General features: G+C 40.7%; 1 protein-coding gene across 1 annotated transcript in view; it reads right to left on the bottom strand.

Annotated features, from left to right (window-relative positions):
- Positions 1–18051, bottom strand: part of LOC135519397 (activin receptor type-2A-like) — a 48381-nt gene extending 30330 nt beyond the window's left edge. The window contains exon 1 of the mRNA XM_064944593.1: positions 17009–18051. Coding sequence (XP_064800665.1) covers positions 17009–17063 — 55 coding nt within the window. The 5' untranslated portion in view covers positions 17064–18051. The remainder of the gene's footprint in view (positions 1–17008) is intronic.
- Between the last annotated feature and the right edge of the window lie 2128 nt (positions 18052–20179).

Here is a 20179-nt window from a genome sequence, read left to right on the forward strand (position 1 = left end):
GAGCGAAACACTCCACAGAAACGGCCAACTGCTTTCTTCTGGAAAATGTGAAGTCCAAGATGGACAAAGGGGGTGCTGTTGTGGCTTTGTTTCTGGACCTAAGGAAGGCTTTTGATACTGTTAACCATGAGATTCTCATCACAAAATTGTCAAAGTTCAACTTTTCCCCTGATGCCTTGAGATGGATGAAATCATACCTTGAAGGCAGAACTCAGTGTGTCAGAGTGAGCAATGAGCTGTCACCCTATCATACTGGGGCCCCTCCTGTTCAGCCTGTACATTAATGATCTGCCTTCTGTCTGTACTGGGTCTGAAGTTCAAATGTATGCAGATGATACAGTGATATATGTGCATGCAAAGAGCAAACAACAAGCTGCACAAGAACTCACTACTGTAATGGTCCAGGTTACAAAGTGGCTCAGTGACTCGTGTTTGCATCTCAATGTGAAAAAAACTGTTTGCATGTTCTTCACAAAGAGGGCAACAGATGCTACTGAGCCAGATGTCTATGTGTCAGGGGAGAAGCTCCAGGTGGTATCCGATTTTAAGTACCTTGGCATCATACTTGATTCCAACCTCTTTTAAAAAGCATGTGAAAAAGGTCATTCAAATAACTAAATTCAACCTAGCTAATTTCCGATTTATACGAAATTGTTTGACAACAGAGGTAGCAAAACTGTACTTCAACTCTATGATACTCCCCCACTTAACATACTGCTTGACTAGTTGGGCCCAAGCTTGCTGTACAACATTAAAACCTATTCAGTCTGTCTACAAACAGGCTCTCAAAGTGCTTGATAGGAAGCCCAATAGCCACCATCATTGTCACATCCTTAGAAAGCATGAGCTCTTGAGTTGGGAAAATCTTGTGCAATACACCGACGCATGTCTTGTATTCAAGATCCTTAATGGCCTGGCTCCCCCTCCACTCAATATTTTTGTTAAACAGAAAACCCAGACATATGGCAGCAGATCCACAAGGTCTGCCATGAGAGGTGACTGTATAGTTCCCCTAAGGAAAAGCACCTTTAGTAAATCTGCATTCTCTGTGAGAGCTTCCCATGTCTGGAATACACTGCCATCAGACACACATAACTGCACCACATATCACACTTTCACAAAATGCTTGAAGACATGGCTAAAGGTCAATCAGATTTGTGAACATGGTCCCTAGCTGTGTGTTGCCGCTTTCCATGTTATCTGTTGTCTGTAGCTTGTGAGGTGTGGAAACACTTTGTTGCTTTTATGAATTTTGTCTTGCTGCTTTTTGCTCTGTCTGTATGCTACGTCTTGCTTGTCCTATGTTGCTATGTCTTGCTTGTTCTATGTTGCTATTGTCTATATTGTAATTGTTTTTAATAACCTGCCCAGGGACTGCGGTTGAAAATTAGCCGGCTGGCTAAAACCGGCACTTTTACTGAAACGTTGATTAATGTGCACTGTCCCTGTAAAAATAAAAATAAACTCAAACTCAAACTCATAATGCATCTTTAAAAAACCAATGGTGCTGTGGTGTGTCTGGCTGGATGGATGAAGAAAATTATTTTGGGGGGAATTAATTTGCTAATTGCCCCTCGTGGGGATAAATCCAGGGGATTAGTTCCAGAGACACAAATCGCCATTATCAGGATTACAGGGAATCTGCCGGAATTACTGTCACATCCACGCCTGGTGGAGGAGGAGGAAGGCACAGCCGAAGATGCACATCATTCGTCGAAGCCCCAATACCATGATTACAGATCTGGGCCAGCACAAATCACAAAAGGGCCCTGTTCAAAAGTCTGTTTGTTTATTGACTACTGGGGGATAGTTGGATTGGGCAGGACCTTTGACAATGTTGTATGGACGGGGAGCCAACACATAAACATCATTCCATCTTGACAATCTCAAATAGGCTTGACTAGACTCACTCTAGACAACCCCTAGCCTAAACCTTCTTCCATCATAGGAGCTTCTGTATCCACTATACTCCTCAAAATATTTGGCCCTCATCACAAGCAGCAGGTTTACTAGGGGTTAATCCATTGGTCCAAACAGGGAGTCAACAGAATATCTAAATAATCTTTCAAAACCTTAATTGAAAACTACAGCAATGCAATTAGAATGCCCAAGTGCCGGTTCTAAACAACTGAAGAGCCATACTTTAGGCATTTTCCTCAGATTTGGTGGCACAACCAAGATGGCTTAAAAAAAACTTTGCCAGCTCATCAAGTCTGTCTGTGGCAGACTCCTCTGATTATCTTGTCCATTCCAGCGCAGGCTGGGCAACCCGGATTAAGTGGGAGGGGGATGTGATTTGAAATTATGCCAAAGGGGGGAGCAAAAATACTTTCTCTTGTGCTCCATCTCCACAGGGTGTAACAGGCACTCCACTCCCCCCATGGATGTGAAACAAGTGCAGTTATAAATATAGCTTGTATTTAGAGATCCACACATACAATCAACTACTGATATCAAAATAGATGACTCATCTTATTTTAACCTTTATTTTTACTAGGCAAGTCGGTTAAGAACAAATTCTTATTTACAATGACGGCCTAGGAACAGTAGCTTAACTGCCCTGTTCAGGGGTAGAACAGCAGATTTTTACCTTGTCAGCTCTGGGATTCGATTTCACAACCTTTCGGTTACTGGCCCAATGCTCTAACCACTCGGATACCAGCCGCCCCATCTTATGGATTTGATAACCTCATCAACTATAACATTTGGCCTAGGGTATGTTGGTTGTTCCACAAAATCAGTGCCTTTTGAGTCCCCTAACAAAAATTGTGCAAGATCAATATTGAATTTTAACAGCATTTTAATGAGTGTTTCCCCTATATGCATTGAGCAGCAGCGCACCGCTGCTTCTAAATCGGGTGTGCCACTGCAAAAAAACAATTACAAAAAATTAAGAAAATAATAATGGAGACATTTTTGGGGGGGGGGGGTGGTAAAACGTTTTCTGTTTAAACTTAAACACCTAAATCCAGATATGAAGCATGTAGAAAAAGGAGCAGTCTATTTTTAAAGAAGATCATCTTTGAGAATTAACAATCACCAAAATAAAAACGGTATAGTCAGTATAGTTAGAATCAAAAATTCTAAAAATTGAATGTTATGTCCCCACTGATTTTGTTATGTTTGAGTCACTCAGATAGCATTGGAACAAGGCATAACCCATGGTAAAATGTGTATAATTTCATTAAATTAGCATTAAAACAGCAAATTGTCTCTCAGCCCCATGGTGTAGAATTGCAAAACATTCGCTTTGAAGGTGCAATTATTTTCTCAGCCCCATGACAAAAGGTGTGGAATTACAGGAAACTAGCTTTAAAAAGGTACATTATGCAGAAATTGCTCAGCCATTTCCTGGTTGCAAAAATTATAATAGTTTGTCTAATTTCAGTTTGTGACAAAACAAGGAGTCATTGTGTAGAGCAGGTATTCCCAAACTGGGGTAAGCGCAATTTTTTCTCCTTCACATTTTCAATCAGTCCATTTATATTTTCCAATGGAGTTATACATTTGGGTGAGTTTTTTCTCTCGCCCGAGTAGCCTCATTTCACTGCCAAAAATAAAATTAAACCATCTAGTGTTCAACGAAATAATAACAACACAATGTCAAATACAGGTAGCCTAGTCAAATAAATAACATCCAATCACATTAACCATTACTCTCTCGTGGGAATTCCCCTAACGGTCCGTATGTAGCCAAACGTAGCTGCTGCTCATGTTGGTATCTGTACTGATGGCGCAAAAGCCATGACAGGGAGACATAGAGGAGTGGTAATGTGTGTGCAAGCAGTTGCTCCCATGCCACTTGGGTACACAGCAGCATCCACCGAGAGGCTCTTGCTGCCAAGGGAATGCATGACAGCTGGAAAGACGTTTTGGACACTACAGTGAAAATTGTTAACTTTGTTAAAGTAAGGCCCCTGAACTCTCGGGTATTTTCTGCACTATGCAAATGATACGGGCAGCGACCATGTAACGCTTTTACAACATACAAAGCAAGTTCCTTATTTTCTGTATATCGTGTTGTCGTTGGCGCATACAGTATGTATGTATGTATGTATGTATGTATGTATGTATGTATGTATGTATGGAGCATAATGCATTTACATTTTTATTCAAATGTTTTTAAGTTCTGGTGACAAATAATGCATTCTGATTATTGCATTGATTGTAATGGACACCTATGATGTGTGTAAAATACTTTTTTGAAGGTTGTACTGATTATAATGAGCTACTGCTAAGCTATTTGCCAGCTGTGTATGTGTGGTGCCATGTTTGTTGACATTATACAATGCGTTCTAGGTGTTACGTAAACATCTGTCAGACCAAAGATGTTATAATGAGGTGAAGGAATGGTTCACTCATCTTTAGGGTAAACTTCCGGAAGTGAATGAAGGGAAGTGAATGATCGTAGACGACACACCCCCTTCAACATGCATACCATAAACAGATAAAACTCATCTTGTCTCCTCTCATCTTTGGTTGATGCGGAAAAAAACAAACATGGTGGCGCGCACAAACTACCCCATCGTCGGATTACTTTCGATTTCTAGAAAGTGTTTTACTCAATTATTTTGATCAATGGTGAGCTCACCCGTTATGTGATTAATTATAAATAGTAATTGCTATTAGCTAATTCATATTTTAGTTTCTGTCAGCCGAGAATTAAAATATGACCACTTGTGTTACGTCAATCTTTCCTCCGTTAGCGTTAGGACAAATGTAGCCTACATTTTCCGGTTTGGATGATTGTGTTTGGATGATAGCTACGTCTCTGAACATTATATCCAAAAATAAACTGGTCACATTCTGGACATAACTATGTAAGGACTGTGTTTGTGCAAAATGTTTCTGTGAAAAAAACAGTGTGGCCAGCTCAAATGCTGATTGTTGCGTCAATCACAACTGGACGTTCTAAATATTCACACCAGTTTGAGCGTACGCAGCAGGAGCAGGGACCACTGTAGAATGATCACACCCGTTTGTTGGGTGAAAAGGTTAATAGGCACTATTTATAGTATTTTATATTTTATCTAACTTCCTGAGATGGGAAAACATGTTTTTTTGTATTTTTATTAAGTTTAACGTGCTCTTTGACAGAATGTTAAAATGAGGTGAAATCTAAAGTTGTTTTTCTACAGATCTCAAAAGGGACCGAATTGGTGGAACAACCCGTGACCCCACTGGAGTGAGAGTCCTAGTACTCCTTGGTACAGTACTAACAGTTCAGAAACCCAAACAAGTAGGCTACATGGAAGTCTGTGTAGTACTTGTGCATTCTTTCTTCACCCTAGTAAAGTTTCAATTAATATCATGGCATTTGCATGAAAAGCACTCACCTCATTTCTGAACATTTAGGCCTAATTGTTACTCCTGGGAACAAACAAGGGGCCAAATAGTTGATCAAAGTAAACTGTAACAAAACAGGACTGTTTTCAGGTGAAAATTGGATTGTTTCCCCCTGATCTTTTTTAGAGCCCACAACATCACATTTGTTTGCAGTTGGAGTGATAAGCAGCAAACTGGTGCTGAGACCAATGAGGCTGCCGGGGCTGGACAGACATTCCAGCCAGGATTAAGGGATCTGACTTCATCACTGTGTTTAGCTGTTTTACAGTATGAATGAATGGGCCTGCAGTCTGCAGTCTTTGTGTCTGATGGACAACATTAGGACAACATGGGGTTTAGAACGGGCCATTTGTTTTAAGAGAGGGGGGGATCTTTTCCGTCTATTCAAGTTTGACAATTTCTTTGTCTTTCTGTGTGTATTCTGTGGCTCCACATTTCCAGGATATGCAGTTGTGTGTGTGTCTCTTTGTCTCTGTGTGTGTGTATTATTGTGCATGGTTTTGGAGGCCTTTCAAAACAGCACCCTGTTGTTATTAAAGGGGTCCCAGACTTTACACACACAGGGTGGGATGCCAAAGTCTGACAGCTGATTATGGGGGTTTGGGGTAAGTACCCCTTTGACACTTTCATACCTGTTGGTGGGCTAATTACTAACATAACGATTGACTGTAATTGCTACTCCAGTGCAGTCCATAGAGTTAAGTGCCCTAAAGAGTTAAGTGCCCTAAAGTTAAGTTTGAGTCACATCAAACTCCCTCTTGTGAAATGAGCCTGGAATGCCAAACCATAAAGCACTTCTCCATAGAAACACAGGAAAGGTTTCTCCAACTGTTGTGTTACATTTGGTCCCAGTGTGTGCCATGGGTGGCTGCAGGTTGAGTCTGATGAGTGCTTTAAATTCCATGCTCCTTTGTGCCTTATTCTAAGTACAGATGAGAACAGAATGTTCTCTCTGACAGCAGGAACAACAGGAGCATGGAGGAGCAAACCATGGGGAAACAAGGCATTTGTATGATTTCCAAATCATTTGCCCTTTTAAAGTGAACAATTTTGACTTCACAGTTACAACTGTTGAATGTAAATAATTCATACAAGCACCGTGCTATGGCCTGCAACACCATCTTGGTTTCTGTAATCCACCTCAGTGATCACTGCAAGATAATAAAAAAGTCAGATAATCCAATATGAGGTCAAAGTATTTATCCGGTTATGGAACCTGTGTTAAAAGAAAGGTCAACAAACCAGTTGTAGAAAAGTCATCCATGCACCTTTTTCATTTGTGAAATCCGCAGTCGATTGCATCGAGCGAGTGCTGTCCCACAGAGCACAATGTAAGAGTTCTGATAATGATCTGAAGAAACAACAAACAAACCGGTCCTGTACCGCTGTCTGCTATTTGTTATGGTAACTCTTTAGCATGCTACGAGTGGGATGGTGGTTCGTTTTGTTGACTGAGAGGCCAGGTCTTTTGTCGGACAAGCGTCCCTTTTGGAGATCACTACCTGATATACGGGGGGTATTATTTTGAGTTTTAAAACTCTTGAGAAAAGGGAGAGAGCAAACAAACCCCAGGAAACGATCTAACCGCAAGATGGGGGCTTTATGGTGGTATATGTGATACGGAGGCAGACAAACTTCCATCAGAGAGCCATTATTGAATCATGTTGAGGCAGGTTACATAGAGAGATTATATTTGGATAGCGAGCACATGGGGGTGGAAAGACCTTTCTGTAATTATGGTGAGGTACAGTGCAGTACACAGAGTTACACCTGACAGTAAAGGGTAGAAAGATGCGGGAGATCAACCTAATATCACCCTACAGGGGGGGGGGGGGGGGGGCACTAAGGGGAGACGGACAAATATGGTATGTGTAAGGTTGCAAAATTCCGGTAACTTTCCCAAATTTTCCAGAAATCCTGGTTGGAGAATTCCAGTTTTCATGTTTACGCCATCCCAATTCCGGGAATTATCCTGCCAGGATTTCTGTAAAACCTGGGAACTTGGGGAAAGTTACCAGAATTTTTCAACCCTAGGTATGTCGCTGGTTTTATGCCCAGAATCTTTGTGAAGACCATTTTCTACTGTAGCTGGTTAAGGATGCCTTAGCTTGTTTCTACAGCAGCTAGTCTCTACAGTCGCTAGTCTCTAACGTAGCTCGTCTCTACTGTATCTGGTTTCTGGCTGGTGAACTTTGTTTGATCATTAGCTTGAAGGCAACAATAAATGGAATGGGGTGCTTGCTCCAGTCCCCTGCTCAGGATGCAAGGTTAGGCCGTCACAATGAGGGGCGTTGTTGCCTAATGTGACCAGAGAACCTTTGGTAATGAGCAGTATACATTCTAACTGCGCTCTTTTGAGGGGCCCCTCTTGTAAGAGCCACTAAGGGTAGACTAATGCGATAATTGTAGTCGAAGAGAGGAACTGCTTAAAATTCAAGATAGAGGAGAGGGCGGGATTTTGGGGCTTTTGTTGTACAATACAGAATCAAATTTACATATGAAACAGTGGAGGCCTATGAGTGAAATGGACCTTTTCTGCATAGAAAAACACGCTGGTCACAGCACTTCAGAATATAACAACCAGTTCAATTTCTATGCCCGTTGCTTGGTTGTTAGCCCAATGGTGCATAGTTTGGTTGGGTAAGCCTAAATGTGTTGAAAAATCTGCTAGGTCTAGGTCTCCATCAGGAGAACAAAGGGGATAACAACTTATCTATGACAAAACATAGCCAACCCCTTAAATGCCAATTGTGTTTTTACCAAATATTAACAACAACCTATTTGTTGTACAACTGACAGATAAGAACATATAATGAGCCCCAAAGGGAAACAACACACCCTAATCCCCTATAGACTACAATGTACATATCGCCCTAATCAATATATAGTGCACTACTTTTGACCAGGTCAAATTTGGAGTAGGGATACGGTTCCATATGGGACGCAGACTGGCTCCCCATCCAGAGCCAGCTGTGTGTGACTGGGCCCCATTGGCCTTAGTCTGACATGCCTATGGGCAAAGCAGGTAATGCCCATAAACATGGCCCTTCTGGCAAACCTTTGAACACGCATTATGACTTAACACACCATAGTCTAGTTGGTGTATTTCATGATGTGTGTGTGTGTGTGTGAGTGTGTGAGAGAGATGTAGGCTTATTGATGTAAGCCTATATAAAGAAAGAGAACATGAGAAAGAGAGAGAAAGTGAGAGAGAAAGCATGTGTGCGTGCACTCCCTTACTACTTTTTAACAAAACAATTAATTATGGACTTAATTCTGAGAAACTGGCAAATTAAGACATAATTCAACAGACAAGAGTTCCTTTGAAAGTGTGACAACAACCCAGCAGACTTCCTTTTCCTTCCCTCCATTCAAATGTACAACTAGTTTAAAAGATACAGGGGCAGTGTAATTAACCGTTCTCCAGGCACTCATCCAGCTATGGTATCCTTTGCACAAGCAATCTGCCCATGCCACAACCTTTGCATAGGGCCTTTCCTATCAACAGGCCACCAAAATTCCAAACCGTGAGCATTATACTTAAGGGATGTGATCAGTAGGACACAGTGTTGTGAAGTGTTCAGACAGGAATAGGCCTATATTATGTAGAACATATGTCAGCTGCTCTATTCGTGATATTTCTATCTGCAACCTGCAGAACGTTACGACCCAGGCAATCGAGCAATGAAACCTACCACTTCCTCAAAATAACATCAACATCGCTCCGCCATGACGGTGTGCCAGGTGCGGATCAAGTAGCATTGAGGTGAGGTGTTTGTGTAACTGACATTTACCCTCTGTTGAAGTCAAAGTCCTGCTTGGGGGAAACCCATTCAGGTAAAGCGAGTAGATTGCTTTAGTTCAATCTCATCTGTTATGTGGCCTAGCTAGGCCCTGTTTACTATGCACTGACTGCACTCTGCCTAATGCTAAGGAAATTAAGCTTTGACTCAGGAGTTGACTTGAGTCTTTGCCCCCCCACCTCTCCCTGCTCTGTGCAAAGGGGCTTTTGTGGAGTGCAGAGTGTTAAGGACATACAGTGCCTTGCGAAAGTATTCGGCCCCTTTGAACTTTGCGACCTTTTGCCACATTTCAGGCTTCAAACATAAAGATATAAAACTGTATTTTTTTGTGAAGAATCAACAACAAATGGGACACAATCATGAAGTGGAACGACATTTATTGGATATTTCAAACTTTTTTAACAAATCAAAAACTGAAAAATTGGGCGTGCAAAATTATTCAGCCCCCTTAAGTTAATACTTTGTAGCACCACCTTCTGCTGCGATTACAGCTGTAAGTCGCTTGGGGTATGTCTCTATCAGTTTTGCACATCGAGAGACTGACATTTTTTCCCATTCCTCCTTGCAAAACAGCTCGAGCTCAGTGAGGTTGGATGGAGAGCATTTGTGAACTGCAGTTTTCAGTTCTTTCCACAGATTCTCGATTGGATTCAGGTCTGGACTTTGACTTGGCCATTCTAACACCTGGATATGTTTATTTTTGAACCATTCCATTGTATATTTTGCTTTATGTTTTGGATCATTGTCTTGTTGGAAGACAAATCTCCGTCCCAGTCTCACGTCTTTTGCAGACTCCATCAGGTTTTCTTCCAGAATGGTCCTGTATTTGGCTCCATCCATCTTCCCATCAATTTTAACCATCTTCCCTGTCTGAAAAGCAAAGCTGAAAAGCTGAAGAAAAGCAGGCCCAAACCATGATGCTGCCACCACCATGTTTGACATTGGGTATGGTGTGTTCAGGGTGATGCGCTGTTTTGCTTTTATGCCAAACATAACGTTTTGCATTGTTGCCAAAAAGTTCAATTTTGGTTTCATCTGACCAGAGCACCTTCTTCCACATGTTTGGTGTGTCTCCCAGGTGGCTTGTGGCAAACTTTAAACAACACTTTTTATGGATATCTTTAAGAAATGGCTTTCTTCTTGCCACTCTTTCATAAAGGCCAGATTTGTGCAATATACGACTGATTGTTGTCCTATGGACAGAGTCTCCCACCTCAGCTGTAGATCTCTGCAGTTCATCCAGAGTGATCATGGGCCTCTTGGCTGCATCTCTGATCAGTCTTCTCCTTGTATGAGCTGAAAGTTTAGAGGGACGGCCAGGTCTTGGTAGATTTGCAGTGGTCTGACACTCTTTCCATTTCAATATTATCGCTCCTTGGGATGTTTAAAGCTTGGGAAATCTTTTTGTATCCAAATCCGGCTTTAAACTTCTTCACAACAGTATCTCGGACCTGCCTGGTGTGTTTCTTGTTCTTCATGATGCTCTCTGCGCTTTTAACGGACCTCTGAGACTATCACAGTGCAGGTGCATTTATACGGAGACTTGATTACACACAGGTGGATTGTATTTATCATCATTAGTCATTTAGTTCAACATTGGATCATTCAGAGATCCTCACTGAACTTCTGGAGAGAGTTTGCTGCACTGAAAGTAAAGGGGCTGAATAATTTTGCACGCCCAATTTTTCAGTTTTTGATTTGTTAAAAAAGTTTGAAATATCCAATAAATGTTGTTCCACTTCACAATTGTGTCCCACTGGTTGTTGATTCTTCACAAAAAAATACAGTTTTATATCTTTATGTTTGAAGCCTGAAATGTGGCAAAAGGTCGCAAAGTTCAAGGGGGCCGAATACTTTCGCAAGGCACTGTATGTCTCTCAGGGCAGATGCCAGCAGCATTTGCCTTGTTTCAAACAAAACCTCCACACACACACACATACACACACACGGAGTGCCAACAAGGAATATCTAAAAACATATTTTTTGTCAAACTAACTGCTTTCTTTGGGATGTACCGAAAATAAACAAGTATCTGTGTTGTTGTTCAGTTAATGAAAACAAAAGTGAAATCTACTGTACAACATATCATAATATAGGCCTTTGCATAACGATAGGCAAATAATATGCCATACAGTAGCTATGCATGAACGTATAGGTAACTGCCAAAATAAATTAAACACCAACAGAAAGTGTCTTAACAGGGCAATCGGCCACCACGAGCCACCAGAATAACTTCAATGCGCCTTGGCATAAATTCTACAAGTGTCTGGAATTCTATTGGAGGGATGCGACACCTTTCTTTCATGAGAAATTCAATCATTTGGTGTTTTGTTGATGGTGGTGGAAAACGCTGTTTCAGGTGCCGCTCCAGAATCTCCCATAAGTGTTCAATTGGGTTGAGATTCGGTGACTGAAACACACCCTTTAAACCCCCTATGATCCTTTGAGTCACTGAGATCCCTCTTTCAAAGTCACTGAGATCTCTTTTAGCCGTGGTTGACAAAATAATGGGCAACTGGGCACATTTTTATACATGAACCTAAGCATGATTGGATGTTAATTTCTTAATATACTAAGGAACCACACCTGTGTGGAAGCAGCTGCACTTAATATACTTTATATCCCTCATTTAGTCAAGCATTTCCTTTATTTTACCTGTACCTATCTACATAAGAAAATATCCAGGCAATACAACTGATTTCAGAGCCCAGGTCAGAATCATTTCATAAGCAAACCTATACTGAAACATCAATAACCAAAATAGGGTAAAATATAGCCTCATTCTGTTCTTACATCACAGAAATATTCAAATAATCTAGTGGAGGGGATTCTCACATTAACAATCTTCCTGAATAAAAAGACTGGTCTCATAGGCTAGACATAAATAACATAGCAAATGTAAATCCGGGACACTCAAATAGTTAGATGTGTTACATTTGGTATGGTTACATGTACAAACACACGGGAGTGATCCTTCTACAGTGGTCCCTGCAGCGTGCGCTCAAAGCAATGTGATTAGAACACTTATTTAGAAAGTCCAGTTACGATTGATGCAACAGTCAGCATTGAACAGGACACTGTTTTTTCAGACATTTTTTTGCACAAACAGTATTTACAACGTTATGTCCTCAATGCGAGCAGTTTATTTTTGGATGCAATGGTCAGACATTCACAGAAGAAACAACAGCATAACACAATTCTCATCCAAACCCAGAAAATGTGGGCTACATTAGTCATAGCGCCAACTGAAGTAAGAGTGACCTAACACAAGCGGTCATCTTTAGCTAACTCTCGGCTGACAGAAACCATAATATGAGTTAGCTAATAGCAATTACTATTTACAATTCATCACATCACAGGTCACTTCACCAGTGACCTAAATAATTTAGTAAAACACTTTATAAAGATCGATGGGTAGTTTGTGCGCGCCGCCATGTTTGTTTTTTCACGTCAACCAATGAGGTCAACCAATAACATGAGGTTACAAGATGAGTTGGGTCTGTTTGCAGTAGAGGTCGACCGATTAATCGGAATGGCCAATTAATTAGGGCCTATTTCAAGTTTTCATAACAATCGGAACTCGGTATTTTTGGGCGCCGATTTGCCGTTTTTTTTATTTTTATATATACCTTGGGTTAACGGTGGGTTAACTGCCTTGTTCAAGGGCAGAACGACAGATTTTCACCTTGTCAGCTCGAGGGACCCAATCTTGCAACCTTACAGTTAACTAGTCCAACGCAATAACGACCAGCCTCTCTCTCGTTGCACTCCACAAGGAGACTGATTGCCTGTTACGCGAATGCAGTAAGCCAAGGTAAGTTGCTAGCTAGCATTAAACTTATCTTAGAAAAAACAATCAATCATAATCACTAGTTAACTACACATGGTGGATGATATTACTAGATATTATCTAGCGTGTCCTGCGTTGCATATAATCTGACTGAGCATACAAGCATACAAGTATCTAAGTATCTGACTGAGCGGTGGTAGGCAGAAGCAGGCGAGTAAACATTCATTCAAACAGCACTTTCGTGCGTTTTGCCAGCAGCTCTTCGTTGTGCGTCAAGCATTGCGCTGTTTATAGCTTTAAGCCTATCAACTCCCGAGATGAGGCTGGTGTAACCGAAGTGAAATGGCTAGCTAGTTAGCCCCCGCTAATAGCGTTTCAAACGTCACTCGCTCTGAGCCTTCTAGTAGTTGTTGAACCACCAGCTTTCATATGTTCTGAGCAAGGAACTGAAACGTTAGCTTTCTTACATAGCACATATTGCACTTTTACTTTCTTCTCCAACACTTTGTTTTTGCATTATTTAAACCAAATTGAACATGTTTCATTATTTACTTGAGGCTAAATTGATTTTATTGATGTATTATATTAAGTTAAAATAAGTGTTCATTCAGTATTGTTGTAATTGTCATTATTACAAATAAATAAATAAAAATCAGCCGATTTAATCGGTATTGGCCTTTTTGGTCCTCCAATAATCGGTATCGGTGTTGAAAAATCATGGTCGGTCGACCTCTAGTTTGCAGTATGCATGTTGAAGGGGGGAGTGTCGTCTACCATCATTCACTTCCACCATTCACTTCCGGAAATTTACTCGAAAGAGAAGCAAACCATCACTTCACCTCATTTTGTTATAACATCTTTGGTCGTAAAGATTACGTGACAACCGGAATGAATTGTATGATGTCAACAAAAATGGTGCCACACATAGCTTGCAATTAGCTTAGCATTAGCTCATCATAATCAGTACAAACTTCACATGTGTCCAATTACAATCTATTCAAGAATCGGAATGCATGAAGTTCACATACACCTGAGCCAAATACATTTAAACTCAAATTTTCACAATTCCTGACATTTAATCAGAGTAAATATTCCCTTTCTTAGGTCAGTTAGGATCACCGCTTTATTTTAAGAATGTGAAATGTCAAAATAATAGTAGAGAGAATTATTTCTTAAAGCTTTCATTTCTTTCATCACATTCCCAGTGGGTCAGAATTTTACATACACTCAATAAGTATTTGGTAGTATTGCCTTTAAATTGTTTAACTTTGGTCAAATGTTTCGGGTAGCCTTCCACAAGCTTCCAACAATAAGTTGGGTGAATTTTGGCCCATTCCTCCTGACAGAGCTGGTGTAAATGAGTCACCTCCTTGCTCGTACACGCTTTTTCAGTTCTGCCCACAAATTTTCCATAGGATTGTGGTCAGGGCTTTGTGATGGCCACTCCAATACCTTGACTTTGTTGTCCTTAAGCCATTTTGCCACAACTTTGGAAGCATGCTGGGGTCATTGTCCATATGGAAGACCCATTTGCGACCAAGCTGTAACTTCCTGACTGATGTCTTGAGATGTTGCGTCAATATAGCCACATAATTTTCCTCCCTACATGATGCCATCTATTTTGTGAAGTGCACCAGCCCCTCCTGCAGCAAAGCACCCCCACAACAAGATGTTGCCACCCCCGTGCTTTACGGTTGGAATGGTGTACTTTGGCTTGCAAGCCTCCCCCTTTTCCTCCAAACAAAAAGATGGTCATTATGGCCAAACAGTTCTATTTTTGTTTCATCAGACCAGAGGACATTTCTCCAAAAAGTATGATTTTTGTCCCCATGTGCAGTTGCAAACCATAGTCTGGCTTGTTTTAATGGCGGTTTTGGAGCAGTGGCTTTTCCTTGCTGAGTGACCTTTCAGGTTATGTCAATATAGGACTTGTTTTACTGTAGATATAGATACTTTTGTACCTGTTTCCTCCAGCATGTTCACAAGGTCCTTCGCTGTTGTTCTGGGATTGATTTGCATCTTTCGCACCAAAGTACGTTCATCTCTAAGAGATTGAACGCGTCTCCTTCCTGAGCGGTATGACAGCTGTGTGGTCCCATGGTGTTTATACTTGCGCACTATTGTTTGTACAGATGAACGTGGTACCTTCAGGCATTTGGAAATTGCTCCCATGGATGAACCAGACTTGTGGAGGTCTACAATTGTTTTCTGAGGTCTTGGCTGATTTCTTTTGATTTTCCCATGATGTCAAGCAAAGAGGCACTGAGTTTGAAGATAGGCCTTGAAATACATCCACAGGTACACCCCCAATTGACTCAAATAATGTAAATGAGCCATGACATCATTTCCTAGATTCTTCCAAGCTGTTTAAAAGCACAGTCAACTTAGTGTATGTAAACTTCAGACCCACAGGAATTGTGATACAGTGAATAATAAGTCAAATAATCTGTCTGTAAAAAATTGTTGAAAAAATGACTTGTGTTATACATACACAAAGTAGATATCCTAACTGACTTGCCAAAACTATAGTTTGTTAACAACAAATTTGTGGATTGGTTGAAAAACTTGTTTTAATGACTCCAACTTAAGTGTATGTAAACTTCCGACTTCAACTGTACATACGGTATGCTACAGTAGAAACGACAACACGATATACAGAAACTAAAATGATAACGTAATAAGGCACTTACTTTGAAAGGAACGCACAGATGTTCGAAGTTGTTATTAGTAGTGAAGGCAATGCCAGCACCAGCCGGAAAATGTGCCAGGGAGGAAAAAGTTTATCCAACTCAGTAAAGCCTCATATGTAAATTGTCCGCAACAGTGAAATGGTCTACTTCTATATTAATTAAAGAGACGGAATAAACCTATATTCAAACTGTTGTTAGAAAATAAAACTGGTTAGAAAATAATTTGAAATTAAAAGTTGAAACCTAGCCTGTAATTAGCAGGCAGTGTGCCTTGGTTTGAGGGCAGCTTGGGTTAACTGTCCTGTTGTGTAACAATCATATTTTGGAACTGAGTGCATTATGACATTACGCGCAATAAAAAAAAACTCCCACTGGGGCGACCATTAGAGATATTTGGAACTTACGCATGAAAAGTAATATAAAACTAAAGTAGGCTGTTTGGTCGGGGTGGATGGGTGGGCCTATAATGCGAACTTCTAGCAACCCAAAGGTTGCATGTTCGAATCTCATCACAGGCAACTTTAGCATTTTAGCAACTACTTAACATGATAGCTAACCCAAACCCATTAACCTAACTCCTAGCCTTGCTAACGTTAGCCACCTAGCTAATGTTAGCATTAGCCACCTAGCTAACGTTAGCCACAACAAATTGGAATGTCATACACCATATTTGTAACATATATTTTACAAATTGCAATTCGTAACATATTGTATGAATTCCAATTTGTAACCTACATATGAATTGTAATTCGTAACATATCATATTAAATGGATGATGGACATCCCAAAATCAATACATATCATACGAAATGTAACATATCATACTAATTGTTGCGTCCCGGATTTACCTTTAATATGTTACGTCTACCCCCGAGTCCAGGTTGTCATAAAATATGTAGCAATTTTGACATAGCATGCAAAGCACACATTGCATTAATCATTGCACCATATGCATTATATATACAGCTAGCTGCTCACAATCTGATGCAAACGTTGCCTTCTTCCGCCACATAAACTTCCTTTCCATTTTATCTCACTATAGTGGCTAGAAATGGCTATGGTTGTATAGAAGGTTAACATAGGCCTAAAAATAATCTAATAGTGGACATTGGGTACAGTCAGTTCCATTCAAAAAAACTGTCCTGTTTCAAGAAATATATTGTACATTCGATCGCGTTCCCGCGTCATATGACCCGCAGCACTGAGAACACCAAACAGGGACAGTAGCCTAGGCTCTGTCATGCACGAAGTAGGATAAACTATAACATTATCATAGACCTACAATGTGATATCGATGCGTGTGAAGATATGTTGATTTGCATGCCTGAAAAAATATCGACAATTGATTACGTTAAAACAGTTTCCTATCTAATACCCACCTGAGGAAAATGAGATGAGAAAGACTCCGAATGCCAGTTTCGTTGCTGCTCCCATTTTCAAATCAAATGTCAAATCCTTTATTTCGATTAAATCCCGGTGTCACAAATCCTATGGATTAGCGTCCAACCTATCAGAGTACCTTTTTACAGCAAATGCATCGGATGATTGCCTGATTGAAAGAGCTGCAATGCCAGCAACATGGAGTAGAGTCACAGAAACATTTGCATTAAAATATCCACATCAGAGTCCTTGGTGTTTATTGTATTCTTGTGGGATGTGACATGGCTTGCATCATATGGAAAAATAATAATAACTTGTCTTGAATGGATCTAACTACAGCAGAAAGTTACTGCAAAAAAATACCAAATTACACCGACGAATAGCTTGTCTGGCTACTGGTTAGTGCACTTGCTGCATGGTGTATCCATTCCGCACACAATAATGCAACATTTTCGCATTTTAGAACCAATGTATTGCATAGAGTAGCTCCTAGCAAAAATAATCACAAACTGTTACTTTGTTGCAACTGTCCGACTAGATAGCTAACTAGCGATAACCTTTCAGCTGGACTGCTATGGTTTGCATAAGTTTTTGACTGCCAAAATTGCTTACTGGTTACCTCACTAGTTATAGCTCCAATGCAATTAGTAGAGTTTGTGTAATTACACCTTAATGACCAAGATACATGCTTGTAAAATTGTTCCAGGAAGCGTGCTCCATGCTAACAACATTCCTCTTTTCCCAAATCACGTGCGATCAATCCAAAGGAAAGTTAACGCCGGAGAAAACATTAGCCAGAGATTCTACCAAAGGCTGTGTGGATTCCAAGCGTTCTGTTTGTCCACAACATGAAAATAATGCAACAAGGCGTGTGGCATTCACGAAAAGGAGAACAAACTAAATAATCTAAATAAATCCGTTAGAAGTAGCTAGTCTCTTTCGTCGAGTTTTCTTGGTTTAATGTTGAGGTTTTCCTTGACCGACTCCAATCGATATAATTCTCATTCCTTCTTCCAGAGCGGACTGTACTCAAGATGGCTGCTTGCACAGATTGTTTTTGTTTTTTTCCATACTCATCTGTCACTAAGCGGCAAAAGGCTTGACTGACATCAATAATGGCCAATAGGGAGCGAAAAAATAGCACTATGCGCCACAGCTTTACAGCTCTACCAATCCTAGGCATTCTCTTTCTGTGACCATGACTGACAGACAATAAACACGCCCAGTGTACCACGAGTAGAGGTATCGATGAAGGGATGGCTGAAGATACCCTGATCAATACAATGACTGTATTTCTGTGACAAGGCTGTAGGAGCTATAGTTGTGGTAATTGTTTCCCACAAGAACTCTACCCCTTTTGATCACGAATAGTGATAGGGCGCGTGTGTTTTTGCCGTGGGGGTTCATAGCTATCCTAGTCTTTACATTTCAAATATTTTTGATAGATGTCAGGTTTTGGTCAGCAAAAAGTGTTGTCCTGTTAATAAGACCACTTATGTGCTGGACAAAATTAACAAGCAAAGACAAAGGTAAGTTAGGCCTATTGTTTACACCTCCTACAAGTGATCTTTAATGTAATTCCCTAAACAATTACCACAATGTAGTATATTTACTCATTCCCCTTTATCAATGATAGGCCAAATTTAGTTCATGTGGTACTCCGTCTTCCATTTTGGAGGCCTAGGCCAATTCAGAAAGGTACTTTTTCGCAAACAATGAGTGAGTTATGTAATTATTATTACAGAATCTACTTATCACATTAGGAATTTTATATTTCATAAGATCTAGATGATATTTTCCAGAAGCATACCACCCTGCATACCACTGCTGGCTTGCTTCTGAAGCTAAGCAGGATTGGTCCTGGTCAGTTCCTGGATGGGAGACCAGATCCTGCTGGAAGTGGTGTTGGAGGGCCTGTAGGAGGCACTCTTTCCTCTGGTCTAAAAAAAATATCCCAATGCTCCAGGGCAGTGATCAGGGACACTGCCCTGCTGTCTTTCAGATGGGATGTTAAGCAGGTGTCCTGACTCTCTGAGGTCATTAAAGATCCCATGGCACTTATTTTAAGAGTAGGGGTGTTAACCCCAGTGTCTTGGTTAAAATTCCCAATCTGGCCCTCAAACCACCACGGTCACCCAATAATCCCCAGTTTACAATTGGCTCATTCATCCCCCTCCTCTCCCCTGTAACTATTCCCCAGGTCGTTGCTGCAAATGAGAACGTGTTCTCAGTCAACTTACGTGGTAAAATAACAGATAAATGAAAAATATAGTTGAAGTTGAGATAAAAAAAAATCTCACAGGTGGTAATGTTATGCAATGGCGCCGGAGAGAATGGCTGCTGCTTTCCAGTCTCCTAACCTATTGTGTGTGTTTTTTCACATTATTTGTAACTTATGTTGTACATTATATTTCTGCCACTGTCTCTTATGACCGAAAAGAGCTTCTAGAAATCAGGACAGAAATCAGGACAGCAGGAGAAAGAGACAGGGATATCAAGGATGAAGATCGGGGTGCCTTGTGAGGATCCGGCGGCGAGTGGGTAATTCGCCTTTACCATAAGTCCTATTTGCCTATGTAAAATCATTGGATAACAAAATAGACAAACTACAAGCACGTATATCCTACCAACGGACATTAAAAACGGTAAAATCTTATGTTTCACCGAATAACATACAGCTGGTGGGTTAAACACTGTGTCGGCCGGATAGAACAGTAGTCTGGTAAAACGAGGGGTGACGGTCTATGTATATTTGAAAACAACAGCTTGTGCTCGATATCTAAGGATGTCTCAAGGTTTTGCTCGCCTGAGGTAGAGTATCTCATGATAAGCTGGAGACCACACTATTTACCAAGAGAGTTTTCATCTATATTCTTCGTAGCTGTCTATTTACCACCACAAACCGATGCTGGCACTAAGACCGCACTCAATGAACTGTATACGGCCATGAGCAAACAGGATAACGCTCATCCAGAGACGGCGCACCTAGTGGCCGGGTACTTTAATGCAGGGAAACTTAAATCCTTTTCACCTAATTTCTACCAGCATGTTAAATGTGCAACCAGAGGGAAAAAACTCTACACCACCTTTACTCCACACACGGAGACGCGTACAAAGCTCCCCCTCGCCCTCTATTTGGCAAATCTGACCCTAATTCTATAATTATATCC

This window comes from Oncorhynchus masou, chromosome 29, assembly GCF_036934945.1.
Source record: "Oncorhynchus masou masou isolate Uvic2021 chromosome 29, UVic_Omas_1.1, whole genome shotgun sequence".
In the NCBI taxonomy this organism is placed as follows: Eukaryota; Metazoa; Chordata; class Actinopteri; order Salmoniformes; family Salmonidae; genus Oncorhynchus; species Oncorhynchus masou.